The following is a 27,529-nucleotide window of genomic DNA, read 5'->3' as shown; positions in this document are numbered from 1 at the left end:
CAGGGCCGGGAGCGCAGCGACAGGCGAGAGGGAGGGAAGCGGAAATTTAAAAGTGAAGATGCAGATAACGCAGCCTGGAGACGGGAACCCGGGTGGGGATAGAGGGAGGGAGGGGGAGGAGAGTGAGCGGCGAGCGGAGCGGGAGCAGACTGGAAGAAGGGCACTAGGGAGGGGGCTGTGGCTGCTGGGGTCCGAGGTGGGGCCAGGTACACCAGCCCCATCACTGTTTGCAGAGAATCAGGGAGGCGGAAAAGACACGCGCTCCCGGCCCCCATCAGGGCGCATGGCCCGGGCCCATCCCCCGCGCGTCTCCCCGGCTGCGGGGCGCGGGGGGCTGCCGGGTGCGCTTGGCTGTGGCGCGGCGCGTTGGAGACTTTATTGCGATGGGACGATAAGAGGGGCGGGGGCGGGGTCCTGGGGGCCGAAGCGGCAGCGCTTTAATTAAAACGGAAATTGCGGCCCCTGGCCGCGCGGGGACCAGAGGGTTCCAAGCGGCCCCTTAGCTGGAAGCGTTGCTCCAGGACCCCCCCGCCCCGCGCAACCCCGCCACGCCCGGACTGCCCCCTCCCGCCAGGCCCTGCTGGACCTGGCGCGTCTTCTCCTCCTTGTCACCCGCGGTCTCTTCGGGCGGGGATCGGTGCCACGGAGCGCAAAGCCTGCCTCGCCCCCCTTCCCCGTCCCCCCCATCTCCCACCGCCCAGTCCCCGGCAGCGATGAGACAGAGCGGCGCCTCCCAGCCCCTGCTGATCAACATGTACCTGCCAGGTACCAGGGACCAGCCGGGCGCTGGTGGCACCGGAACCTGGGGCGGGAAGTCTAGGCTCAGACATAGGAAGAGAGTGCTGGGGTCCAGGGGAAGGAGAAGTGTCCGGAGATTCGGGTTGCATGTAGGGCCGATTGTAATTTAGGGCATTGGGGAGACCTAAAGACAGATAGAGAGCTCTGGGTTTCAGTGCAGGGTCTAGAGGAGTTGAAATGAGCAGATTGGGAGCCTGGGGGCCAAAAGCCAGGACTCAGGGACCCGAAAGAGCCTGAGAGGGGAAGCAGGGGTCTCTGGCGTGGTGGAGGACTCTGTGGCCGAGCCGTACCAGAAGGCTGTGGTCCGCGGGCGTCGCCCCTGCGCTCTCTCGGCTCCTCACCTTCCTGCTACTAGCTTCGGGCCGGCCCTCCAGGCGCCCTCCTCTTCTCTCCCCGCGCTCCAGCTCGGCTGGCGCAGTTCCCCGCTCGGCTTTATAAGGCTCCAGCCGGCCCCTTCGGAAAGCGGATTTCCTTTTTCCTGGACGCGTTTCCTGACTTGGGCTCTACGGAGGGGCTCCGCGCAGCGCGCCTGAACCAGGCTCCGGGAGGAGGAGCCGGGTGGCCCGGGCCCCCAGCCTCGCGCCTCGGGACCACAGCACCCCCCTTGAGCCTTGGCCCGGGGCCCTTTTGTCAAGCCCACAACTTCCGCCTGGGGTTCGCCTGATTCTTTTCGTCTGCTGCTTGCAGATCCCGTCGGAGACGGTCTCTTCAAGGAAGGGAAGAACCCGAGCTGGGGCCCGCTGAGCCCGGCGGTTCAGAAAGGTGAGCTGGGTGGCGCGCTGGGCGGCGGAGGCGAGGTTGGTTGGGGTCAGGGCACAGGCGGACAGAAGGCGGGAGCAGTGTGGACTCAGGGTTCACACTGAAGCCCGGAGTCCTGGCCTGGTTGTGGGGAGGCCTTGGGAAGACATTCACTTGGTTTTTGGCTCCTGCATCTTCTGAGCACCAGGAAAAGACTTGCAGGCCAAGGCAGGTGGAGAGGATCCCAGCCCCAGGCCCTTTTGCTGCTGAGTATGGTTTTCCAGGCTTTGGGGCAGGGGCTGGGACACTTAGCGTCCTTTCCCTGCTGGTAGTAGGAGTTCAAGGCCGCAGCACCAGCTGGCAATGGAACCGGGGGAATTATTCCCCAAACACAGTGGGCTTCCCAATCACTAGACCCTGGTCACTGCCACCTGCTTACCCTCCCGCGCTGACCTACGCTGGCTGATCTCTGCCGGCCAAGTCTGCCAGACGATTGCAATTGATTCCCAGGTTCACCACCAGCGCTCCACGGATAGACGATAAATTACCCTTTTGTTGGCTGGCTCTTCAAGCAGCGTCTCCCCACAGTCCCCATCTCAGTCATTACCCTAGATCTCACCAAGAGACAGAAACCACAAAAACGAGGTTTGCGACTGTTTTATTCAGAAGGAAACTATGCCTAACAGGAACGGGCATCCAAACCGCTGAGGTTGCTCCACCTTTGGTGCCAGGTGCACCTTTGTACCCAAATCTTCCCTTGCTTCTCACCCTAAAACTTAACGCTGGGGACTAGGAACCAGGAAGCTCTTTGCTGGGCTGGCTTGAAGGGATTGGGATTGAAATCATGGGAGAGGGTAGCATCTGGATTATAAGCCAGTGGCTGAAAAAGGAAGAGGGGTTCACCAGACTCTATTTGAGACAGTAAGCAGACCAATTCGAGGAAAATCCGTTTTATTCTAAAAAGGAGTGGGGGTAATTGTATCAGGAGTTTTCTCTGCCTGTCTGCTTGAGGCTACAAGACAGGGGAGCAGGAATTCTGGGACTCCACTCACCACTGGCATATCCTGGAAAAACCTCCTTGCTGCCTCCAGCAACCGCGAATTCGAAGGCATATCACACAAAGACAGGAGGAGGTTGGTAGCCAAGCACAACAGCTGCTCGGTCCGTTCCCCTCCTCAGAATTGTTCTTCAGGCCCCGAGAACGATGGCACCTTCGTAGGCAGGAAATCCCGCCTGTTCCGAAAACAAGAGACCAAACTCTTAGGATCAGAGCAGAGGCCTGCGCACCCAAAGGTGGCTAGGATGGGGAGCCCCTGAGAGCTTGCCCCTCCTGTCACGTATAGGGGGCCACTGTTCCTACTCCTGTCGGATGTGGTTACAAGGAAGCCAGCCACCACTCCACCTCAGGTGTAGCCTGTCCAACTACGTCTTTGGGGACTGGCTGGGCCTTGTCCAGCAGTGGTTGGGTCGCCCCGCTGCACGCCTGTCCCTTCCCATCTCTGGATGTGGTCCCGCTGGGATAGAGCAGTCCAATCATTCTGCCCAGTGACGCCCTGTACGGTTGTGCGGCTTCTCCCTAAATAAGAGCGCCGGGCTGAGATGGCGAGTGGCGGCGGGTATCTGTCCTTGCTCGCCTTGGAAAGCCGAATGCCTTGGGGCGCCGCTGTGCTCACGTGGAGTAGGCGACGCTTCCCCTTTCCCCCACAAGTTTCACAAAACCGTGCATCCGGCAAGCTACTTGCTCTTCAATGGAAGCCGCATTTCCATTGTGCAAAAGCGTGGTAAAGGCTAGAGACCACTCTGCTGATCAACCCCTCCCCGGCCGGCTGTTCCTGGGGAACTCAGCTGCACAATTTGACTTGCGCTTTTCCTCCCCCAGTGCCGGTTCCTGCCGGGGTGGGTCGGTTTCCCGTCTGCACTCTTTCCCAGTTCCCGCCTCCCCGCTCCCACCTGTGGCTGACTACCCCCCTCCCCGCAGGCAGCGGACAGATCCAGCTGTGGCAGTTTCTGCTGGAGCTGCTGGCTGACCGCGCGAACGCCGGTTGCATCGCGTGGGAGGGTGGTCACGGCGAGTTCAAGCTCACGGACCCGGACGAGGTGGCGCGGCGGTGGGGCGAGCGCAAGAGCAAGCCCAACATGAACTACGACAAGCTGAGCCGCGCCCTTCGCTACTACTACGACAAGAACATCATGAGTAAGGTGCACGGCAAGCGCTACGCCTACCGCTTCGACTTCCAGGGGCTGGCGCAGGCCTGCCAGCCACCGCCCGCGCACGCCCATGCCGCCGCCGCCGCTGCTGCCGCCGCCGCCGCCGCCCAAGACGGCGCGCTCTACAAGCTGCCCGCCGGCCTCGCCCCGCTGCCCTTCCCTGGCCTCTCCAAACTCAACCTCATGGCCGCCTCGGCCGGCGTCGCGCCCTCCGGCTTCTCCTACTGGCCAGGCCCGGGCCCCGCCGCCACGGCTGCCGCCGCCACCGCCGCGCTCTACCCCAGTCCCAGCTTGCAGCCCCCGCCCGGGCCCTTCGGGGCAGTGGCCGCAGCCTCGCACTTGGGGGGCCATTACCACTAGACGGGGCGGTCGGGTGCCTGCGGCCTCGCCCGCACGCCCAGAGTCTCACCCGATCCCATCTACATCCCGGGGAGGGGCCCGGGAGCCTCCCAATCGTCCTCTAACCAAGAGTTTACTCCACCTGCCGCACTTAGCCCCGGGGGACGGACCGGAGCTCCCTCAATCCGTGTCTGATACTAGATTTGTCCCGTCCCACCCCGCAGTCCCCTGAGGAGAGCGATATGCGCCCTCTTTGACTTTTTTTCTTCTGGGTCTCCAGGTCCCGGAGGGGATTTGTGGACCTCTGCTGTCTCCTAACCACTCCGGTGCATTTCCGCCTGGCTCCTAGAAGCCCCATTCAATATCACATCTCTTCCCACTTTTGCTCTTCCCCAAGGAACTGCTCCCACCTCAGCACGTGGAGGCCTCTCACGGTCCTCCTTCCTGGGACCTGAGCAGATTTGGTGAAAGCCACCCTGCCCCATGACACATGGCCCTCTTCCTCCTGTACTAACACTCACAGGAGGGCCCAGTGTGTTTCTGACCCTTTTAGCCCCATTAAAGCTCCTGAGCTCTACGCTGCCTCCTCTCTCTGTTCTTTGCTGCACCAGAACCCGTGGTTAGGGGAAAGTAGGGAGAGGTTCATCTCGGGCCACAGCAAAGAACTGCCAAGGAAGAGGTCCCAAGAAGGAGGGTGGCGCGGGCTTGGGCGTCGCTGCAGGGAGCGAGGGGCCTGGAGAATGGGCTCAGCCCAAGGAGCCGCCTTGCCTCACACCCACCCTGCCAGGCGACCCCAGCTCACCTCACTCGGTCTTCCACTTGCCCTTCACCCCACCCTATCCATACTTCCGTCCTAGCAGACACCTGCACCCCACCCTCCCCATCTCACTCACCCTTTCACCCACCCCTCACCCGCCCCATCCCAATAGGCACCCCACCCCCACCCCACTCAAGCTTCCCCATCTCACCCACCCGTCCACCCGCCCCTCACTCCATCCCATCCCATTAGGCACCCCACCTCCACGCCACCACCCATCTCACCCATCCTTCCACCCGCCCCTCACCCCACCCCATCCTGACAGGCACCCACATCACATCTTCCCCCTCTCACCCATCCTTACACACGCCCCTCACCCCACCTTATCCCAATAGGCACCCACATCCCACCACCACATCTCACCCATCCTTCCACCTGCCCCTCACTCCACCCCATCCCAACAAGCACCCCCACCCCCCCTCCCCATTTCACTCACCCTTCCACCCACCCCTCACCCCACCCCATCCCAATAGGCACTCCCACCCCACCCCACCTCCCCATCTCACCCACCCTTCCACCCGCCCTTCACCCCATCCCATCCTAACAGGCACCCACATCACATCTTCCCCCCTCACCCATCCTTTCACCCGCCCCTCACCTCATCCCAACCTTCATCCCTTCTGGCTGAGCTTCACCCCACCTCAGCCTTCCCTCAGCCACTTTATTTCATCCCCTTCCCCAACCATCCTCCCCTCCTCATCCTACTCTCACTTAGACTTTCTCGCCCTATCCCTCACAAATCGCCCCCTCCCCCCAACATCTGTCGCCGTCTTTCTTCTGGCTCGGCCTCCTCATTTGCAGAAGAAGGGGTGTCTCCCACCCGGCTCCTGCGCTCGCGGCTCGCAGCCTCCACGCCGAGGCTCGTGGCTGCACCTCCTTCTTGCGGGCGGTGCGCGCCCTCTGCTGGTCGGAGGAGGGTACGCCGAGGGCTTTGTACCTAAGCCGGGGGGGATTTTCTGTGCCACGCCGTGCAAACCCATGTGCCTGGCCACACTGAGGACTGCAGGACCCAGTAGTCTCCAGATCTCCTTTGGCCTTCAGAGAGGAGGGTGAAAGGGGGAACTCTGCATCCCAGGTCTGACCTCTGGAAGCCCGGAAAGTGGGTCGAGTGGATTATTCTCCTGGCTGGGCCCCTTTCCTCACCCCAGAGGCCCTTCTGAATACTGCACCCGCCCACCAAGGCCACTGCCCCTTAACTCCTACCTTTTCCAAAACCTGTTGGCAGGAAAGCTGCCTTAAACGCCTTCGCTTAGAGGAAAACAGCACTGTGGAAGGTGCCTAAAGGGACAATCCCAACCTCAAGGCAACTGCTCCTCGAGGCAAGCCCCTGGCTCCCCTTTCCCCCGCTGCCCTGGCTGTTCTTTTCCACGCGCACACCTCTTCTTGAGCACAGGAAGGGGCAATGCAGGCGGGAGGCTGGGCAGTTGGAGGTGTGGGGTGGGCCTGATGCCCCTTCCCAAAGGATTTAGCCAGGGAAAGAGTCTTTATTCATTTCATTTTATTTTTCGCTTAATTTTTTTCTAGTTTTCCAAAGAACACACACTCAGCATAGAAAATTTGGAAACACACACCCGAGGCCTCCTCCATGAACTATCGGTTGGATGAAGCATGTAAAGAAGCGTGGAGGGGCCGGGCGCGGTGGCTCACGCCTGTGATCCCAGCACTTTGGGAGGCCAAGGCAGGCGGATCACGAGGTCAGGAGATCGAGACCATCCTGGCTAACACGGTGAAAACTCGTCTCTACTAAAAATACAAAAAATTAGCCGAGCGTGGTAGCACATGCCTGTAGTCCCAGCTACTCGGGAGGCTGAGGCAGGAGAATCGCTTGAACCCGGGAGGCAGAAGTTGCAGTGAGCCGAGATGGCACCACTACACTCCTGCCTGGGCGACAGAGCAAGGCTTCATTTAAAAAAAAAAAAAAAAAAAAAAAAAGCCAAAACTATAGTCCTGTTACACGGACGCCACTGTTACTATTGATAATTTGTTGGTCAAAACCCTCTCTTTCTTTTCTCAATGCCATTGATTGATTGATTGATTGATTGAGGCATGGTCTCTCTCTGTTGCCCAGGCTGCCAGGCTGGAGTGCAGTGGTGGGATTTCAGCTCACTGCAACCTCCACCTCCCGGGCTTAAGTGATCCTTCCACTTCAACTTCCTGAGAAACTGAGACTACAGGCATGTACCACCATGCCCGGCTAATTTTTGTGTGTTTTATAGAGACAGGGTTTTGCCATGTTGCCCAGGCTGGTCTTGAACTCCTGGGCTCAAGCGATCCACCCACTTCGGCCTCCCAAAGTGCCTGGGATTACAGGCATGCGCCACAGTGCCTGGCCAATGCCTTTTAAAATTTGATAATACCCTGCTTTCGTAGCTGAATAGAAAAAAAGTATGTTCCAGGTCATTATGCCTGATACGCCTCACGGGGTGGGAGAGTGGGCTGGTGCATTCACCAAGCAGGTGAGCCAGTCTGACCTGGTGAGGTCTTCTGTGACGTGCATGGTGGCAGTGGGGGAGGGGTGCAGCATCAGAGAGTCTCTTTACAGCCCTATTTGCAGGGATCAGGAAGCTGGGAGGAAGAAGAAACATGCTGAGGAGATACAGCCAGGATCCAGAAAGATCTGGGCTGCTGAACATTGTGGGCTGAATGTAACAAAGTAAAATTTCTGTGTTTGTTGTTGTTGTTGTTGCTACTTTTGTTTTTTTGAGATGGAGTCTCACTCTGTTGCCCAGGCTGGAGTGCAGTGATCTCGGCTCACTGCAACCTCTGCCTCCTGGTCTCAAGCGATTCTCCTGCCTCAGCCTCCCGAGAAACTGGGATTATAGGCGCTTGCCACCACACTCAGCTAATTTTTGTATTTTTAGTACAGAAGGGGTTTTGTCATGTTGGCCAGGCTGGTCTCGAACTCCTGACCTCAAGTCATCCACCTGCCTTGGCCTCCCAAAGTGCTGGAATTACAGGTGTGAGCCACTGTGTCCAGCCACAAAGTAAAATTCCTTAGGAAGGACTGTGAGGCCCTGGTCTTACACCTTTAAATGAAACAACAGAAGTCAGAGTCTTGGCAAAGGTGGGGCTCAGCAGAGCCTGTGTGTAAATGAGTAATGTCCTAGCCAATGCAACGCTAAATGGGAACCTGTAGGGTGAAGTGCAGAAAAATCACTGTAATCTGAGGATGAATTGATGGAGCTACGACACCTAAGATGAAGGAAGTGGTCCACTTGGTTTCGTAAGTCTGCCGCCAGGAACATTGTGCACAGTGTTGTTTTCAGGAGGAGACCAAGTGGAGGACACACAGTGTAGTAGACCCAGGAAGTGAAGAGGAAAAACGGTGGAAAGCCAACAACAATGTGAGATGTATCTGGAAAGTCAACTGGGAGAAAGGGGGATGGGAGCTGTCATCATTTATTCAAAACCCTGTCCTGAGAGAAAGGACTGGATGCATGTGACTAAGGGCAGTACTGGGACACGTGGTTGGAAGCTCCAGGAAAACAGATGTCTCGTGATCTAATGAAGAGCCTCTGCCGTGGAACACGTTGGGTGAGTTCACTGTCACCAGAGTGTTTAGCAGACCCTTCTGTGAGAAGCAGAGAAGGGAGGTGGACTAGGCGACCTCTCTAACCTTGAGACTCTTGGAATCCTGTGAAGGAGTCAATAAAGGGGGGATTTTAGTCATTGTTGGGCAGCTGGCTGGCTGAGATATTGTTAGATTAAGGGATCTTCTTACCTATGAAATTGCATCCTTAAAGCTCACCCCATGCCTCTGTTCTTTCCTGTCCACATAGCCAGTTTGGGAGGCTAAGATATAGAACTGGGAACCAGAAATTCTGAGTTCCATTTGCAGCTTGGTAACGAACCTGCTGTGTGACCTTCAGATAATCACTTCTCTTTTCTGGGGTTCCATTCTCATCTCATTAAAATAATAAGGCTGAACCAGAGATTTGCAAACTCTGCTCTGTGGAACTTTAAGGGTCACCTAGGTTCTCTCTGTTCAAAAAAAAAAAAAAAAGAAAGAAAGAAAGAGCTGGAAAACGTCTATCAAAGATGACCTACAAGGTCGAACCCAGCCTCAGAATACAGTAGATGGGAATCCTCTTCTCCAGATTATCTCAGCTCTGGGAGCCCCTGCCTCTGTGATGTCTCCAAGCTCTGAGTTACTGTGGTCTTGGCAGGACTGTACTCCACCCAATCCCTGAAGAAGTCATACTCTTACCACACTCAGCTTCCTGATGATCCAGGCCTGTTTTCATGGACTCTTAACCCCATGGTCCTTGGCCCTCCAAGGTATTGATCCCACCATTGCTTTCCTCTCCCAATCCAGGGTCAAGCCCCTCTTGCATTTTCTGAAGTTCTGAGCCTTTTCTCTATCACCTCGTTCAAGTCGCTAGTGAAAGTATGGTTCACTCCTCTGCCGTATGCTTGCACTACAGTTTACAAAATGCTTTCACACCCATCATTTGATTGACCTCTTCAAGATTAGGAAGACAGGGCAAGTATTGCTTTATCTGCTGGGAGGATAAATAAACCAAGGCCCCAGATGTTAAATGACTTGGTTGAAGTCTCAGGGCTTGTTGTAAGACCTGTATCTTCTTATTCCTCTGCCAGACCCTTTCCCACTGCTCCCGGTGACCTTTCCACACTCCTGAGCAGTCACTGATCACTTTGTTTTTAGAATCTTTCCCATGCAGGATGACACAGACCCATATCTCCTCCAGTAACAGGCACTCTGTGCGACTAAGCTCCACGCTTTATCCCTTGCAGATGGAATTAGAAGCCCTGCTAACATGCAGCTTGAGGACATTCATGTCCAAACTGTTTGGGACCTGCACAGTCACAGTGCAATGATGCCACTGAAGGCACTGAGGCTCACAGAGCACTCTCTCATACGACAGCTCATGTGACCATAGACAGGCATCGTAATGGGCCACTGTGATGCACTTTTCTCAGAGCCTTCTGCTCTTCTGGCCTTCACCTTTCCTCTAATGTGTCTTTGAAATGCACCAAAATGAACTTGTTTCTTGAGCTATTTATAATCCATGTCAAGTGAATCTGCTGATGATAAAAGTATGCTTTACCACTCACTGAACATGACTCTGCCAGGCTCCACCCTATGCTAATGCTTTACAGGTGGTGTTTCCTTTGACCTGGCTACAACCTTGCCAGATGGGGATGGTAACCTCTATTTTCAAATGAGGGAACCAAGGCTTGGAGAAATGAAATGGCTGGGCCAGCCCATGACCTGACAACTGAAATCCTTACCACCCCACTAGATCTCTTCTTGCTGGCCTTCCTGGACAGCTTCTTCCTCATGTAAACATGACCTGCTTCTTACCCAGTACAGATGCACACCACCTACAATTGGTTATAAAGGACAAACTGACAGCTTGCCTTATGAGTGTCCTTGGTTAGGCCTCTGTTTGATAAGAAAGTACATTTTGTCCCTGATAAGAAATAGAGACTCTTTTGTTGCCCCAATGCCTTTTGCAGGCTTTCACTTTCCTAACTGAGGCGCTACAGGCTTGGAGAAGATCACTGTACTCTGAGGTGGAGTGGGGCTCTGATTATATATTGACCTGAATGGTATTTCCTACTTTGGTTTGGTCAGCAGGATTTCTCTATGACACTTCTCCATCTTAGGATGACGCATGTCATGTCTAGAGGTGAATGGTTCAATGTCCCATTGACTGATGTTTCTTATTTCTTTTCTTTTCTTTGTTTAGAGATAGAATCTCACGCTGTTGCCCAGGCTGGAGGCCAGTGACATGATCATAGCTCACTGCAGCCTTGAACTCCTGGGCTCAAGAGATCTTCCCATCTCAGCCTCCCAAGTAGCTGAGACTATAAGCATGTACCATCATGCCCAGCTTGTTTTAATCTTATTCTGCTTTTGTAGAGATAGGGGTCTCACTGTGTTGCCCAGGCTGGTCTCAAACTCCTGGCCGCAAATGATTCTCCCACCTTGGCCTCCCAAAGTGCTTGGATTACAGGCATGAGACACTGTGGCTGGATAATTTTTTTTTTTTTTTTGAGACAGAGCCTTGCTCTGTTGTCCAGGCTAGTGCTGTGGTGCAATCTTGGCTCACTGCAACCTCCACCTCCTGGGTTCAAGTGATTCTCCTGCCTCAGCCTCCCACGTAGCTGGGATTACAGGCACCCACCACCATGCCCGGTTAATTTTTGTATTTTTAGTAGAGATGGGTTTTCACCATGTTGGCCAGGCTTGTCTTGAACTCCTGACTTCAAGTGATCCTCCCACCTTGGCCTCCCAAAGTGCTGGCATTACAGGCATGAGCCACTGCACCTGGCCCCAGTTGACTTTTTCTCTTTCTGAGAATTCTCTCCCTCTGGATCCTGTTTGCTGTTTCTTTCCTAGCATACACTTCTTTGAAAACAAAAGGCAACATAGCTTAGTGGTTTGGGGCTTTGGGCTGGACTTCCAAGGTTTGAAAGCTCTGTTACTTGCAAGCTATGTAACGTTATTCAAGTTACTTCTTTGTGCTTCAATTACCTCATCTGTAAAATTATAATATCCATTAAACCTACCTCATAGAGTTGCTATAAAGATTACATAATGATTTAAGTACCTTGCTACACATATCAGTGCTTTCTATTATTAAACAAGCAGACAAAACAATTCAAAACAAAGCAAGCACCTGCCTCCTCTCCCTCTCATCCCCATCAGATGCCCTCCACATGCCCTGGAAAGGAATCTGGGCTTACTTTTCCACGGCAGCCCACTCCTTGTCCTGGGCCCACATGGTGAACTTCACCAAGAACAAGCCTCTTGACTGGCTATGGCTCCGCAACCACTAACACATGGGTTGGCCTCCTGTTCTCAGAACATCCTCCATTTCCTTATGAAGTAACAAAAGAATGTATTGAATTTCAAATTATAAGATCTCAGCTAGCTACTAGCTATGTGACTTTACGAATATGTCTACACCATTCTGACACTTAATTTTCTCCTCTAAAATGAAGATAATAGTAATGCTTACTTCCCATGATTCTTGTGTAGACTATTACATGAAATTTGGAAGTGGGAAGTTTTCTTGTTATAGCAACTAACATTACCATAACTAATACCCATATTACATTTGATCTTTACAATAATACCCTGAAGTACACATCATTATTTTCTTCATTTTATAGATTAGAAAACTGAGCCACAGAGGGATTAAGAAACTTGTCTAAAGTCACGCAGTGAGAAAGAGCAGTGCAGGATGTGGACCTAGTTTGATTTCAGTGGCAGTGAATTCTCTTAACCACTAAGGATGTGAAAGAGGTTTATATGCTAAAGCCTCCTAGAAGTGATAATAATAAGTGTGGGTACTTATTGAACCTTTATGTGCCAGGTTCAAGAGCTTTACATTCATTTAATTCTTACAGCCCTCTGGAGTTGGCTCTAGTGTTATTTCCATTCTATAAATGAGGAAAACTGAGGCACAAAATGTCAAAAAAGTTGCATGGGATCACAGAGCTGCCAAGGGTAAATATGCCTTTCAAACTCTAGCAGCCCAGTTTTCACTCTATTCCCACCCCTTATTCACCGATCTTCACTACTAGAAGAATGAGCAGATTCTGAGATTCTGAGAGGCCAAGAAAGTAGCAGAACTATATGCCCAAACCTCAGCTCAACCTCAAGCCAGGTACTCTATTCCAGCATTCACCAGGGGTTCCAGACAAATAGCAAAGTGAGAAATGCATTTTAGAAGTCTCGTGTTCTACCGTGACCCTTGCAAATATCTCAAACAGCAAGGTGGAGTAGAAGGAACCCAGATGGGCGTGGTTTCAGACTCATCCTCTGCCTATTCCCTGTGAGACTGAGAAGGCTGCTTACTCTCCGTGAGGCTCAGTGAACTCATAAAATGGAAACACTGATCATACCTGCTTTATTGGTTTGCCACAAGGACAGAGCCTGTGCCTACAGAGTCCAGCACAGAGAGCTGCTCTATAACTGTCATGCCCCCACGCTAATTAGCCCAGAAGCAAAGACCTGCCTTGCAAGTTCATCCCATTTCCCACCAGTCTAATCCTCCAATTCTATACCCAGTTCTCCCTCCATGAGGCAGAGATGCTCTTTCCTTGAGATTCCTTCCTTCCCTGAGGTCAGAGGAGAAGGAAGTAACTAAAGGAGGCCAGAAGGCCAGACTTTGAGCATTAGGTTCCTTTTTCGGCAGAGGAGGTCAAGTTGCTTAGCAACACAGTGGGAGGTTGTCAGGGAGGCTTCAGGCAGCACTGTCCATTTTTATCCTGCAGCATGGAGAGATCTGGAGCAACATGAGATGGGGAGATGGATGGGAAAAGTGATGAAAGATCCCAGGCTCCAGTGATAACCTCTTGGGTTAAGCCTCCTTTCCTATGATCACCTTCCCAATCCCCCAAAATTTCCGCTTGGTTTTCTACTTTTTTTGTTTTGTTTTGTTTTTGTTTTGAGACGGAGTCTTGCTCTGTCGCCCAGGCTGGAGTGCAGTAGCCGGATCTCAGCTCACTGCAAGCTCCGCCTCCTGGGTTTACGCCATTCTCCTGCCTCAGCCTCCTGAGTAGCTGGGACTACAGGCGCCCGCCACCTCGCCCGGCTAGTTTTTTGTATTTTTTAGTAGAGACGGGGTTTCACCATGTTAGCCAGGATGGTCTCGATCTCCTGACCTCTTGATCCGCCCGTCTTGGCCTCCCAAAGTGCTGGGATTACAGGCTTGAGCCACCGCGCCCGGCCGGTTTTCTACTTTTGACACACAGTTCTAGGGCATCTTGCACACACATTTGTGCAACGGCCACGTTTATGACCATGAACATGAGGGCCAGACACAGGACCACCTTGTATTTATTCTATGCTTTACAACTTACAGATCACATCATAGACACAATTTCAAATGATACTTGCAGCAGTTTCATTAATAGTGGGAAAAGGCCAGGCACATGGTTCATGCCTGTAATCCCAGCACTTTGGGAGGCCAAGGTGGGCAGATAACTGAGGTCAGAAGTTCGGGACTAGCCTGGCCAACATGGCAAGACCCTGTCTCTACTAAAAATATAAAAATTAGCTGGGCATGGTGGCGGATGCCTGTAATCCCAGTTACTTGGGAGGCTGAGGCAGGGGAATCACTTGAACCCACGAGGTAGAGGATGCAGTGAGCCCAGATCATTCCACTACACTCCAGCCTGGACAACAGAGCAAGACTCCATCTCAAAATATATAAATATATATATAAATATATATATAGAGAGAGATAGACAGATATAGATAGATATAGATATACAGATATAGATATAGATATAGATATAGATATAGATATAGATATAGATATAGTGGGAAGATGATCATGATTCCTATATAACAGACGAGGAAAACAAAGTCCCAAGATCCCACAGTGAGGAAATAGCAGGGTCCAGATTTGCTGCAAATCTCAGGATAGTTCTACTACACCCTGATGCATGGACTTTAGTGCAGGCATTAGCAACGTGTGTGCATGCCATTCTTAGGGCCTAGTCTCCCGAGATGCATCTCCTCTCATCCCTGATCAGCGGGTGAATTGTGAAGGAAAGACTCAGCTGTTCTTCCCTGTTGGTTCCAACCAGCCTGGGGGGATCCCTGGAGTGGGGAGTTCCAAAAGGGGCCTGGCCTGCTGGCCCAAAGACCTAGACTCAAGAATGCTCCTATGCTAGGCCAGGCTGGCAAAAGTATCTACATACTGACAGCAGAAGCAAGTCCCCTGGCTGGCATTCCAGAGAGAGGCAAGTGGGTCACACCGGGACCAAGGCTTGGCAGCAAGGAGTAAACACAGTCATCCAGGTCACAGGATAGCTCATGGGAGGCCCAGGCCTTCAGGGCTCCCCACTACCTCAGGGACCAGCAAAGATGGTTAGAGCACCCCAGGGCCCCATTCTGGACTCTGTCTCTGTCCTGGTCATTATTTAGTCCCTGTTAATAGTTATTAATAGTGCTGACTAGTATAGCAATAGTTGCTACCCTAACAACAGTAATATGTCATTCCTATCGTAGGCACCTGATAGACACTAACCCAAGATCTTTGTTCCGATCTGATAGACAAGAAAACTGAAATTCAAAGAGGTTGAATCACTGTCTTAGATTAGTAGCTAATATATGGTAGAGGAGAGACTCAAACCTCTGACTCATAGTATTTTGTTCTGTGCCTCATATCACGCTAACTTCAAATGTCACGGAGGAGAAAGGATCCCCAGGGGAACATTCCGCCACCCCCCTCCTATATTCCCAAATTGCAAACGCCCAGGGCCATGTAGTCTAGCACGATTCAGTTGGTGCTGTATCTATACAGGACAGGTAATTTGAATAATTATTTTGATTAAAATTGTATAAACTTCCAGAAAATGATTTTACATGACTCACTTTATCACAACGTACATAAAAGAAGATATTCAAATTTAAAAGACTAATTTAAAAAGCCATTGGTAAAATATGAGAAGCATTCTTATAAAAGTTAGGGAAAAGGAAGGATGTCTTTTTTATCCCTTTTAATATTGTCATCACCACTACCACTGAACATTGTACTGGAGAGCCTAGACAATGCAATAAGACAGGAAAAGATACACACTGTGTGTAAATATTGAGAAGGAAGATATTAAAATGTCCTTGTTTGTAGATGGTATGACTGCCTACCTATAAAACCCAAGAGATTCAACTAGGACACAATTAGAACTAATGAAATTCCAGTAAGGTATAATAAGATCAACACACCAAACAACAACAACAACAACAACAACAAAATATACATATATATATATATGGCTCCCCTATAACCCTGTGAAAAGAAGAAAAGGAATTGGGAATTACAGGCTTACAACAGCAATACAAATGTGCTCCCACATCAACCTAATGAAAACATGAGAAACATCTAAATAAAGAAAACTATAAATATTCACTAAGGAACAAAAAAGAAGACCTGAGTAAATGAAGAGGCTGAACATGTTCCTGGATGGAATGACTCAATATTGCAAAATTGCCAAATCTCCAAATTAATCTATAAAAGTGATGCAGTCCCAGTTCAAGTCACAGAGGGATTTTATGGAACTTGACAGGCTTGGTTCTCAAGTTCTTCTGTACTATGATTAAGAATAGAAAGACATGACGGGGTATTGTGGCTCATGCCTGTAATCCCAGCATTCGGGAGGCTGAGGCGGGTGGATCACTTGAGGTCAGGAGTTCGAGACCAGCCTGACCAACATAGTGAAACCCCGTCTTTACTAAAAATACAAAAATTAACTAGGCACAGTGGTGCATGCCTGTAGTTCCAGTACTCGGAGGCTGAGGCAGGACAATCACTTGTACCCAGGAGGCGGAAGTTGCAGTGAGCCAAGATTGTATCACTGCACTCCAGCCTGGGTGACAAAGTGAGACTCCATCTTAAAAAAAAAAAAAGACAATTTTAGCAAAAGAATAATACTGCAAAACTAGTTATTAAAGGTGTGGTTTGGTACAGCAATAGTTAAGTAGACCAGTGAAACAGAGTAGAGCCTTGAAATAGATTCATATGTGTGGGAATTTCATAAATAATAAGATGGTATTTACTGGGGGTAAAGGAAGACTGTTCAAAGATTGGCACAACTTAGTAGTCATCTGGGGAAAATAATTATATCTCTACCTCTCACCACATATAAAGTTGAATTCCAGAATAGATTAAAGAATGAAATAAAGACACTATAAAAGCACCATAATAAAATTCAAAGTGTTTTAAAATGCAAAGTAAAGTCAACCAGAAACCTAGTATAAATCAAGAACAATTGAAAAGAGAAGAGAGGCCAAGAAAGGTGGCTCACGCCTGTAATCCCAGCACTTTGGGAGGCAGAGGCGGGCGGATCACCTGAGGTCAGGAGTTCGAGACCAGCCTGGCCAACATGGTAAAATCCCATCTCTACTAAAAATACAAAAATTAGAGGGACATTACAGGTGGCAGGAACCTGTAATCCCAGCTACTTGGGAGGCTGAAGCAGGGAGAATTGCTTGAACCCAGGAGGTGGAGGTTGCCGTGAGTCAAGATCACACCATTGCACTCCAGCCTGGGTGACAGAGCAAGACTTGGTCTCAAAAAAAAAAAAAAAGAAAAAAAGAAAAGAAAAAAAGAAAAGAAAGGATAAAACATCTTAGGAGAAGTTAGTTACCATAGTTGTGTTCTAAAAATGTATATTTGGTGGCACGCTTATTGGCAACCAAAGGTAAACATGCAGACTGTCACCCTTTTTAGTCCATTTATTCTTTGTTCTAAGGAGATAAATGGGCAAAGACCTGACACACAAATGCTTATCATAACATTTATCGTAACAAAAAATGGCTATTACCTGAATAAACATCAGCTCTTATTTATCAAGAGCCTACTACATGCCAGGCACTGTGCTAATTCTCGTTATTCAAAGATATGAACAAGTTAATGTGAAGAGAAAAATTTCCCCTAGCTTTATTATTTGAATAAAGGACAGTGGATTTTCTATGGCACTTACGAAAAAGATAGAGAAGTGTTTTTTAAATGCTCTTGGATGGATCCTTGTAAGAGTGTGCACATATGTGTGTCCATGCTCTGTGTGTGGACATGCACCTTATATGTGCTTTTTGTGTAATAGACGTGGCTGCCAGGCTGGATAGGTGCTTAACTCCCTTTATCCAGCAAGGGACATTGTTAAACCCTAGGGATTTGGAAGCAGCTTGAGGTTGGGGGAAGGAGCAAAGGGGCTTTGGAGATGTGTGATAGGGGAGTGCAGGACATGGCTGCAGAAATGTGTTTCTCCTTTTCCAGACACTGTCCAGCATCACTTTTTTTCTGTTCCTCCTTCCTTCTCTCTTTCTCTTTATCTCTTCCTTTTCTCTATCTCTCTCTCTCCCTCCCTCTCTATTTTTCTCTTTTTCTTTCTTTCCTTATAATTTTCTTCTTTTTTAGGTCATAATAATATATTTTCAGGAAGATAAATGCTATGAAGAAAATAAATTAGGGGCATGTGATTGAGGGTAACTGTGGGACAGACTGAGATGAATTCAGGAGATGATGAGAAGGAGGAGGCTATTAAGTCAAGATCTAAGTGACAAGAAGGAGACAGCTGTTTAAATCTCTCTCAGAAATGGGATGACATGACAATGTTTTCAATCTCCTATTTCCACTTCATCGTGCCATTTTTTCATGTCAATAAATATATATTGATGTACAATTTTTTTTTTGAAACAGAGTCTCACTCTGCTGCCCAGGCTGGAGTGTAATGGCTCGATCTTAGCTCACTGCAACCTTCACTTCCCCGGGCTCAAGCGATCCTCCTGCCTCGGCCCCCCAGTAGCTGGGACTACAGGCACAGCCACCACGCTCAACTAATTTTTGTATTTTTAGTAGAAAGAGGAAACTCCTGAGCTCAGGTGATACACCTACCTTGGCCTCACAAAGTGCTGGGATTGCAGGCGTGAGCCACTGTGCCCAGACTGATGTACAAATTTCTTCTTTTTTTTTTTTTTTTGAGACGGAGTCTTGCTTTGTGGCCAGGCTGGAGTGCAATGGCGCGATCTTGGCTCACTGCAACCTCTACTTTCCAGGTTCAAGCGATTCCTCTGCCTCAGCCTCCCGAGTAGCTGGGACTACAGGGGCGCACCCCCATGCCCGGCTAATTTTTTGTATTTTAGTAGAGACGGGGTTTCACCATGTTGGCCAGGATGACCTTGATCTCCTGACCTCGTGATCCGCCCGCCTTGGCCTCCCAAAGTGCTGGGATTACAGGTGTGAGCCACCACGCCTGGCCTGATGTACAATTTTTAATGGTCCATAATATCCCAGTGAATATCAACTTACCACAATTTACTTAATCTCCTTCTAATGTTCATTCAGGTTGTATCCAATTTTTCATTATGATAAACAAAAGTATGATAGGCATCTATGCATCAGATCTTTTCCCACTTATCTCCTTTGGGCAAATTTTTGGAAATGTGGTAGCTAGATCAAAGAGCATGCTGCCTTTCACATTTTGATCCAGACAATCTCCCCAAAAGACTGAACTAACATGTTCATTTTCCCATGCTTTCCCTATGGTTGGAATTTTCCATTTTGATAATCTGTATCAGTGTAAGAGATGGAGATGTAATATCTCATTGCTGTTTTCACTTGAATTTCTTTGCCAATAGTAAAGGTAAGTATCTTTTTATTTGTTTATCATTTGCTTACATTTCTTTCTTTTCTTTTTTTTTTTTTTTTTCCCAAGACGGAGTCTTGCTCTGTTACCCAGGCTGGAGTGCAGTGGCACAATCTCAGCTCACTGCTACCTCAGCCTCCCAGATTCAAGCAGTTCTCCTGCCTCAGCCTCCCAAGTATCTGGGATTACAGGCACACTCCACGAAGCCCAGCCAATTTTTTATATTTTTAGTAAAGACAGGGTTTCACTATATTGGTCAGGCTGGTCTTGAACTCCTGACCTTTTGATCTGCCTACCTTGGCCTCTCAAAGTGCTGGGATTTGAGCCACCACACTCAGCCTGCTTACATTTCCTTTTATGAATTGGCTGTTTCCAGTTTTAGCTATTTTTCTATTGAAAAATATATTGTGTTGCAAATACATTCTCTCCATTTGTCACTGGTGTTTCAACCTTATTTTTATTGAAAGGATACAAAATAAGTCAGTAACAAAAAAATTATCGGGTGGGAACAAATGTTATGAAGAAAATAAATTGGGTTATGTGATGAACTTTTTTTTTTTTTTTTTTGAGATAGAGTCTTGCTCTGTTGCCCAGGCTGTAGTGCAGTGGCCGGATCTCGGCTCACTGCAAGCTCCGCCTCCCGGGTTCACGCCATTCTCCTGCCTCAGCCTCCCAAGTAGCTGGGACTACAGACGCCCGCCACCTCGCCTGGCTAGTTTTTTGTATTTTTTAGTAGAGACGGGGTTTCACCGTGTTAGCCAGGATGGTCTCGATCTCCTGACCTCGTGATCCGCCCGTCTCAGCCTCCCAAAGTGCTGGGATTACAGGCTTGAGCCACCGCGCCCGGCTGTGATGAACTTTTTTCTTTTTTCTTCTCTATGTCTCTGACATTCAAAAGCTAAATGGAGTCTCAGATGAATCAATCTGTTCCTTTAAGGTCTTTTTACTGCTAAAAAGACATTCTCCACCCACGCCAAGATGCAATATAATAATAATAACAATAAATAATCCATATTTTCTCCAGGTGTTTTGTTTCCTTTTTTGGAGTTAGGGTCTCACTCAGTCACCAAGCTTGGAGTGCAGTTGTGTGATCATAGCTAACTACAGCCTCAAATTCCTGGGCTCAAGTGATCCTCCCACCTCAGCCTCCCAAGTAGTTAAGACTACAGTTGTGTGCCACCATGCTTAGCTAATTATTATTATTTTTTTGCATTTATTTATTTATTGTTTTGAGATTGAGTCTTGCTCTGTTGCCCAGGCTGGAGTGCAGTGGCGTGATCTTGGCTCACTGTGACCTCCGCCTCCCAGGTTCAAGTGATTCTCCTGCCTCAGCCTCCCAAGTAGCTGGGATTACAGGCATGCGCCACCACACCTGGCTAATTTTCATATTTTTAGTAGTGATAGGGTTTTACCATGTTGGCCAAGCTGGTCTCGAACTCCTGACTTCAAGTGATCTGCCCACCTTGGCATACCAAAGTGCTGGGATTACAGGGGTGAGCCACCACGCCCGGCCAACTAAGCAACTTTTCTACCCCTCATCTACACTCCTATCCTGAGTGTGTAGATATGACCTTCTTTGTAGGGTTTGTGGCAAGATGCTGAGAGGGAAGGTCATACTTTTTTTTTTTTTTTGACAGGGTCTCACTCTGTTTCTCAGGCTGGAGTGCAGTGGCATGATCCCAGCTCACCACAACCTCCACCTCTCGGGTTTAAGAGACTCTCCTGCCTCAACCTCCCAAGTCCCGAGTAGCTGGTAGTACAGGCACACAACACCACAGCCGGCTGATTTTTGTATTTTTAGTAGAGACAGGGTTTCACCATGTTGGCCAGTCTAGTCCCAAACTCCTGGCTTCAAGTGATTCACCCGCCTTGGCCTCCCAAAATGCTGGGATTACAGGCGTGAACCACCACTCCCAGCCAGGTCATGCTCTTAAATAAAGGTCTTCAAAGTGTTAAACCTGCTGTCTTGAAGCCCCTCACAGCAAATGCCTATATTTAAAGAGGCCAGAAGTGCTACTTAAAGTGGGGTACCTAAAGAAGATCAGGCCCATACACCTGGCTTCCAGCTGTCCCTGATCATGATGATGTGACTGGAGGGGCTTCTTCAGCAGCCTCTGTTGCAGACATCTTCCAAAGGTGCCCATCTGGTTGCCTGGGGTGGATCCCAGTAAGTGGAGACCACAGAATGTCCTTTTGAATACTGTTAGATGCTCTGGTTGCTGGGCACCCCTCCTGGCAAGCAAAGCAGTTACCATGACAACTTCCCTACATGTCTGTGATTTTTTGCATTTCTGCTTTTCTAATAAGTAGCAAGGTATTCCAGGGACAGGGGAGCATGGCTCCAAAACAGAAAGTCCTCTGTTCCAGGAAGGGGGACAGGGAGGAAAGGAGTGGAGGTGTGTATATGTTATGATTCACCAGTATAAATGCATTTGTCTCCACTTGTGGGTTAAAATGTGTGCCTTTGGTTATGCGTCAATGTATGTATCAACATGTGTCGGGTGAAGGGGTGAATTATCCCTTCTGTCTGTTCATTTGCTTTCCTGCCCTCACAGCTGCCCCTGTGCTGGGAGAGTCACTCCAGCCCTTTGCCTAGGGGAAGTGCTGAGTCATTGCTCCAGCTGGGTTTCTGTCTCCTTTCCTCCACCTCCATCTTTCCTTAGTCCACCCCTCTTTGCTTCTGGTTTCTAAAACTCTGGTCCCCCTTCACCACCTTATCAGCAGCTTGGACTCGCTTTCCCCAGGTTAACTCCAGTTCAGGAAAGAAGGTACCTTATTCTGTTTCTGCACTTACTCCCTCCACCCCTTGCCTTCTCAGAAGAAGGGGTCCTTCTCCTTACGACTTCTCCCACTTAATCCCTGAGAAAACAGGACTCTGACAAGTCTGACCCAGGAGGCTAATTCTTCCATGTATTCGCGTTGATCCTTCTCCAGTCCCTCCCCTCCTAATCGGATTATGGCAGTGTCTCATGCCTTGGGGCATGTCAAAAGTGAGATTTAACTGCATGTTACTCACTGTGGCTTTTTTCTCATTCTATGTCTCCAAGTGCCAGATCACAAGTTCCTGGAGGGGAGTGTGTGTGCAGCAAAGGGTGGGTGCTGTGGCTAAGGGTTCAGGGGCAGTATCCAAACGCATGATGTTTGTTGGAGGTTGAGGGGGGCGTCTGTGTAGGGTCTCTGCTCTCTTTCCCATCCCCTTTAGGCTCCTCTAATTCAGAAATTCTAATCAAATAGCTAGTCTCACTAGCTAGTTCCAAATAAGGTGGACCAGGATTGTTTCCCCAGCCAGAGGTGGGAGAGTAGAGCGGCTGCCCCGCCCGCTTAGTCTGGTTACTATGGCGACAGCCGCGGGGTGACCCAAGTGATCCTCCCTCCCTCCTCCCAAACCAAGAGAGATGACGGCACCGCGCTGACTGCGCCAAATTCCAGCCAATGGGCGGCTGCTCCCGCCTTCCCTTCCGCCAGCTCTCCCCCTCCCTCCAGGAACTCGATTCACAAATCTGGACTGGGGATTTCCGGCTCCAGGCAGGTTACAAGGGCCCTGGGCTGAGGCCAGGGGAGTCGAGTCCTGTAGTCCTGGGAGGGCAAGTGGGAACCGACATTCTTGGGTTCTGGAGCCAGACTTCTATAACTCGCCGCCAGAATAGATGACACCCTATTCCCAAATTATCCGGAAGATCTAGTTGAGGCAGAGTCTGCAACTCTTCCTGCCCCTACAAGCCCCGACCCCACCCGAGTGCGCCCTTCAGCACCACGGACAGCGATCCCGGGCCTCGTCTTGGCCGGTCCCGCCCGGTTCTTTCCGAATCTTCTCCGCCATGGCCGGACTAGGGTCGGAGCTGCCGGCACTCTGTTGAAGCCAGGCCTCTTTGGGCCAATGAAACAGTGAACTGGGCGCTTAGCCACGTGGCTAAGAAGGCAATGGGGACAGAGCAGGGATCTCAGGCTAAATAGCGCATTTTCCCTCTTGTTTCAATACCGGAGAATGCCTTCCTTCTCCCCAGCTGCCCGTGTTTGCCCCTTCTTGGGGATAAAGGGCAAAGGTCTGAATCTCAAGCAGGGATGGGCCTCCCAAGACTCCTGAGTGGGCGTGCGACCGGGGCAGCGTCGAAGCAGCCCCGTGGTGGTTGGGAGATAAGGAGAGAAGTGTGGCAGACAGGCCCCACTTGGGAGTGGTGAATACAGACTTAGGTAGGCCCGACTATGCTCTTGACCAATATATGGTGGGGAGAGATGGGGAGGAAGGGGAAAATAGCAATAAGGACTAGCTAGTTCTGCCTCAATGGGTCACATCACAGAAAGGGCACAATTCCCGCTGTCCCCGTCATTCGGTCTCTAAGTGGCCCAGGCACTAATGAGGAGCTAGGTCAGACAAGATGGAGGCGGAAGTGGGGGGATGGATTCAGCTTTATCACCAGGCCTCACCCTCAGCTACCTCACTTTACTCTTTACCCTCTGTAAAATGGAAGCCGATGGCGGGGGTGGGGATGGGGAAGAGGAGAAGTTCTCAGGGACTTGATCTTCCCTACTAGAGCCCCATCTCTTGCCTTCCTGCCCTGGCCGTGACAGTTCCACTACCACTCCCACTCCCTCCCTCCCGGGGCCCAAAGAAAGACCGGCGCAAAACCATCTGCAGGCGCTTCCAGCGCTTTATAGTTCTTTCCGGGACAGACGGACAGACAGACAGTGCGGCCCGCTCTGTCGGCCCGCATCATTGGCACCTTGGACACGGCCCCAGGCCCAACCCCGTCCCTGGTACTCTACCGGGAGGATTCCTGTCCCGCCTCAGCTCAGCACCTCGGACAGTTCCCAGCCCAGCCTCCCCCCTCCCCCCTCCCTCCGCAAACAACCAAATAAATTAAAAGGGGCAGTGGGGAGGGGAAACAAAAAAGCTAAGGATAAGGAAGCGGGATGTCCCTCCCCCAAGGTAAGAAGTTTTCTTCTCCTCCCACCTGTCCACTGAGGCGCCGCGGCCGGGGTGGTCTCCCAGGTTGATTTTGCCTCCAAACCTCAGCCTCCTGAAAGAAGCCGTCAGCCCCTTCCTCCACCCCCCCAGCTCCCAGCATGCAACACGTTGGAAAAGGTGGGGAGAGGCAGTGGGGGTGGGGCGAGGGGCCATCCTGGTCCTGTCTGGGTGCCTGGGGCTGCAGTTTCTCCTGGCACCTCAGTCGATCCAAATTAAAAACTAATATTCCCTTTGATCTGGGGAGGGGGGTGTGGGAACTCAGTCAGGAATAAAAAATGCAAGCTGACACAAGTGGAGGAAGAAGGCAGACAGGAGGGAAGATGGTGACACATGACAGGAGCAACAAGAAGAGGAGATGGGGACACAGGTGCAGGAGGAGAAACGGGGGGGCCATGGGGTACAGTCAAGCAAGGGGTAAGATGGAGATGCGGACACACACGCCCAAGGAACAGAAAATGGAAAGGCAGGGAGAGGGAGGAAGAAAGAGAGGAACAGGAGAGAGAGAGGGACAGAGAGAGAGAGGAATGCAGACAGGAGGAAAAATGAAGACACAAAAAGGAGGCAAGGAAATGGACAAAACCGAGGGGGAATGGACTGAAGGGAAGGGGAAGACCCGGGCAGAAATGAAGAAATGGGGGCGCAGACAGACGGGAAGAGTGAGGTTGGAGTGCCCTTCCCGCGCTCATCTTTCGTCCCCACTTCACGCCCAGCAAATCCAAACACCGCGGCCTCTGGTGTCCCGGCCTCCACTTTCCCCTGAGGGGCATGGGCGGCTCCTCCTCCGCCCAGCCGGGGCGCTGAGCGGCGGTAACAGCGGCGGTGGCTTGGTGGTCCCGGGGGGTCCGAGTGTGTGTCGGGGGCTGGGGCGGGGGATGGGCGCGGCCCCTGGGTATCCCTAGCGGTCCAGGTTCATAGTCCAGTGCTTGGCTCCGGCCGCGCAGCTGTCCCTGGCGGCCGAGGAGGCGGCGGACGCGCCCCCGTTCGGTGGGCCCCCGCCGCTGGCGGCGGCCTCGCCCTCGTTCTTGAGGTCTTGAAAGACCTGCGTGAAGAAGTGGGGGTCGGCGTTGAGCCGCAGCATCTGCGGGCTGAGCCGCTGGATGAGGCGCAGGCAGCGCTGCCAGAAGCGCTCCTTGTCGGGCTCCACGAGGAAGGGCTTGAGTGGGTAGGAGATCTCGTTGCCCATGTAGGAGTAGGCGAGGTAGAGGCAGGTGAGGAAGGCGGCCTGCAGCTCGGCGGCCGACGCCAGCTCGTCCCCACGCAGCGACTCGCGGCACAGCAGGTACACGAACACCAGGTTGGCGGGCGTAATGAAGGCCTGGTCTTGCCAGCCCTGCAGCAGCAGCGAGCGGTCCACACCGCGGAACCAGCCTACCAGCTCGCCGGGGCTCAGCTCCTTGAGGCGGTAGCAGCGTCGGCACACGAAGTCGCCCAGACAGCGCAGCAGCTCGCCGGTGGATGCCTGCACGATGACCCGCCGCGGCGAGCCGCCAGGCACCGGCGGCGCCGCCTGCGGGGCTGGGGGAGGCGGCGGCGGAGGCTTTCCCCCTCCCGAGCCCGGCGGCTGAGCGGCCGCGCTGCCCCCCGACGGTGGCTCGCAGGTGGCGGCAGCCGCGGGCACGGTGGGCACTGGCACCGCCAGGGGCTTGGCGGTGCCACCGCCGTCGGGGGGATCCCGGCCCTTGCGGAGAAGGTTCTCGCGGTTGCGTTGCTGGACCAGGGGGTCGGGGCCCGTGGATGCCGGCTTGGGTGTCACCTTCTTGCTGCCTTTCTTCTTCTTGGCGGACGCGGCCACCAGGCGCTTCCAGGTGAGCGCCGAGATGAGCACGGACGGCCGCTTGAGTCGGCTCTCGCCTTTGCCGCCCTTGCCCACTGGCGGCGCCCCGTAGCCCCCCAGCGCCTCGTCCCCCGCGGGCGGCGCCTTCTTCTTCTCTTCGGGCAGCCCGCCGGGCCTCCGGCCCTTGGCCGAGGAGGCAGGGGAAAGAGACAACACCGTGCCCATCCTGCAGAGCGGGGCCGGCGCCCGGGCCCCAGCGGGAGCCGCGGGCGGCGCCGCTGCTACTGCAGCCCCGGGGGACCCGGCGGTGGGGGGCCTAGCCCCGGCCCGGGCGCGCGGACAGGCGGGGGAAGGTGGCGGCTAGGCGGCTCCGCTGCTCTGAGCCTGAGCTGCGCCAGCTGCAGCGTCAGCCCCACCCCTTGGGCCCCTTTTTTCGCCGCGCTGTGCCCCGCCTCACGCGGCCAATCCGCTCCCGAGTTGCACTCCTGATGGGCAGCTCCCGTGACCAATAGACTCTCACATGTCAATTTCAAGTCCCGCCCCAATCCCCACCCTCTGTCCTGAGTCTTTTCCCTCCCCCAGTTCCGGGGAAGGGGAAGGCGGTGGTCGTCGTTCGAGTGGTCTCCTCAGGGTCAGAGTTGAGGAGGGGTGGTGGCTGCTCCTACCTCCTCCTCCGGATCCTAGAGCATGGGTCAGCTTGTTCTGATGCACTGGGTCGCGGTAGCAGATAAACCATGGGAACAGCCCTCCTTCCCTCTGCCTTTGAATTTGTGTGGGGGGCCAGTGTGAGTAGTGAGTGCCCTCACCGGATGCACAGGTCCCAGCTGGGTCGCGTTGCAGTGGCTCCTCCAATGTGACTGTCAGGTCTGTTTCCTCTTCGCCACCCCACCTCGCCCACTACCCCCCAGGTCGCTAGAGGGGCTGCAGCAGGCACATTTCTGCCCTGCCTGTTTGGGAGTCCTGGAAGAGCCTTCTTGCAGGTCACAACCCGCCTCCTTGGGGGTTCCAGCTTGAGGGGGAGAGGGGGAGCAGCAGGGTCTCAAATATGCCCCTGAGGCCTCTGCTTGCCGTCCTGATTCTCTGCACTGAGCCTGTGGGGCAGACCCTTGGCTCTGGTCCCTGTGCAGCTCCACTAACATACACAGATCTCACACTTGGGTGGGTGATGGATAAGGTTGGTCCCTGGGGAAACGCTGGAACTTGGATCACTTGGTTTACCCGGTTTTGGATAGTGAACAGAGCCTCCTGTGTGGATGGAAGCCCAAGAAGGTTGGACCAACCTCCTGCCCAACCCTGGGTCCAGGTTGAGGTGGGTTTCATCATTAAATGCTTCCTGCAGGTCAGGTCCCAGCTGTCCCCACTCCCAGGAGCAACCTGTTAGGCTGGGTCCTGCCCACTTCTCTCTGGGTCTGTCTGTTCCCTCCTCAGTACCCATCAGCCCTTTGCCCTGGGTTTTGGACTCCTCAGGCCTTACCTGCAGGTCTTGAGCACAACTGGTTCTGGACCTATTCTATCTGCCTTGTTAGATCATGTCCACCCTTCTTGGAACCTGCTCTGTGTGCCTCCCCCAGCACAAGGGTCTTCTGGCTTCTTAAGTAAGTGGACCTTGTAGGTGCACATGGGTTCGATGTGGAGAAAAACCCCTGCCTATGTATTTCAGTAAATTCTCAAGATTGCCCTCGGAATCACCTCCATGCTCCTCACAGACCACCAACATAGCTCCAAGGATCCACTGCTGTCAGGGTTGATTTGTGCACATATA

The 27,529-nt window shown here is 52.1% G+C and overlaps 2 protein-coding genes across 2 annotated transcripts; one reads left to right on the top strand and one right to left on the bottom strand.

The window, feature by feature from the left end:
• The first annotated feature begins 632 nt into the window (after positions 1–632).
• FEV (FEV transcription factor, ETS family member) lies at positions 633–4,658 on the top strand. Its single transcript, XM_001095962.5, has 3 exons — positions 633–765; positions 1,486–1,560; positions 3,515–4,658. The coding sequence occupies exons 1-3, from the start codon at positions 714–716 to the stop codon at positions 4,102–4,104; spliced, it is 717 nt and encodes a 238-aa protein (XP_001095962.1). The 5' UTR covers positions 633–713; the 3' UTR covers positions 4,105–4,658.
• A 19,000-nt stretch (positions 4,659–23,658) lies between these two features.
• Positions 23,659–26,147, bottom strand: CDK5R2 (cyclin dependent kinase 5 regulatory subunit 2). Its single transcript, XM_015111099.3, has one exon. The coding sequence runs from the start codon at positions 25,990–25,992 to the stop codon at positions 24,889–24,891; it is 1,104 nt and encodes a 367-aa protein (XP_014966585.1). The 5' UTR covers positions 25,993–26,147; the 3' UTR covers positions 23,659–24,888.
• Between the last annotated feature and the right edge of the window lie 1,382 nt (positions 26,148–27,529).

This window comes from Macaca mulatta, chromosome 12 (assembly GCF_049350105.2).
Source record: "Macaca mulatta isolate MMU2019108-1 chromosome 12, T2T-MMU8v2.0, whole genome shotgun sequence".
In the NCBI taxonomy this organism is placed as follows: domain Eukaryota; kingdom Metazoa; phylum Chordata; class Mammalia; order Primates; family Cercopithecidae; genus Macaca; species Macaca mulatta.
The sequence above is the reverse complement of the archived record's forward strand: the minus strand, read 5'-3'. Positions and strand labels throughout refer to the sequence as shown.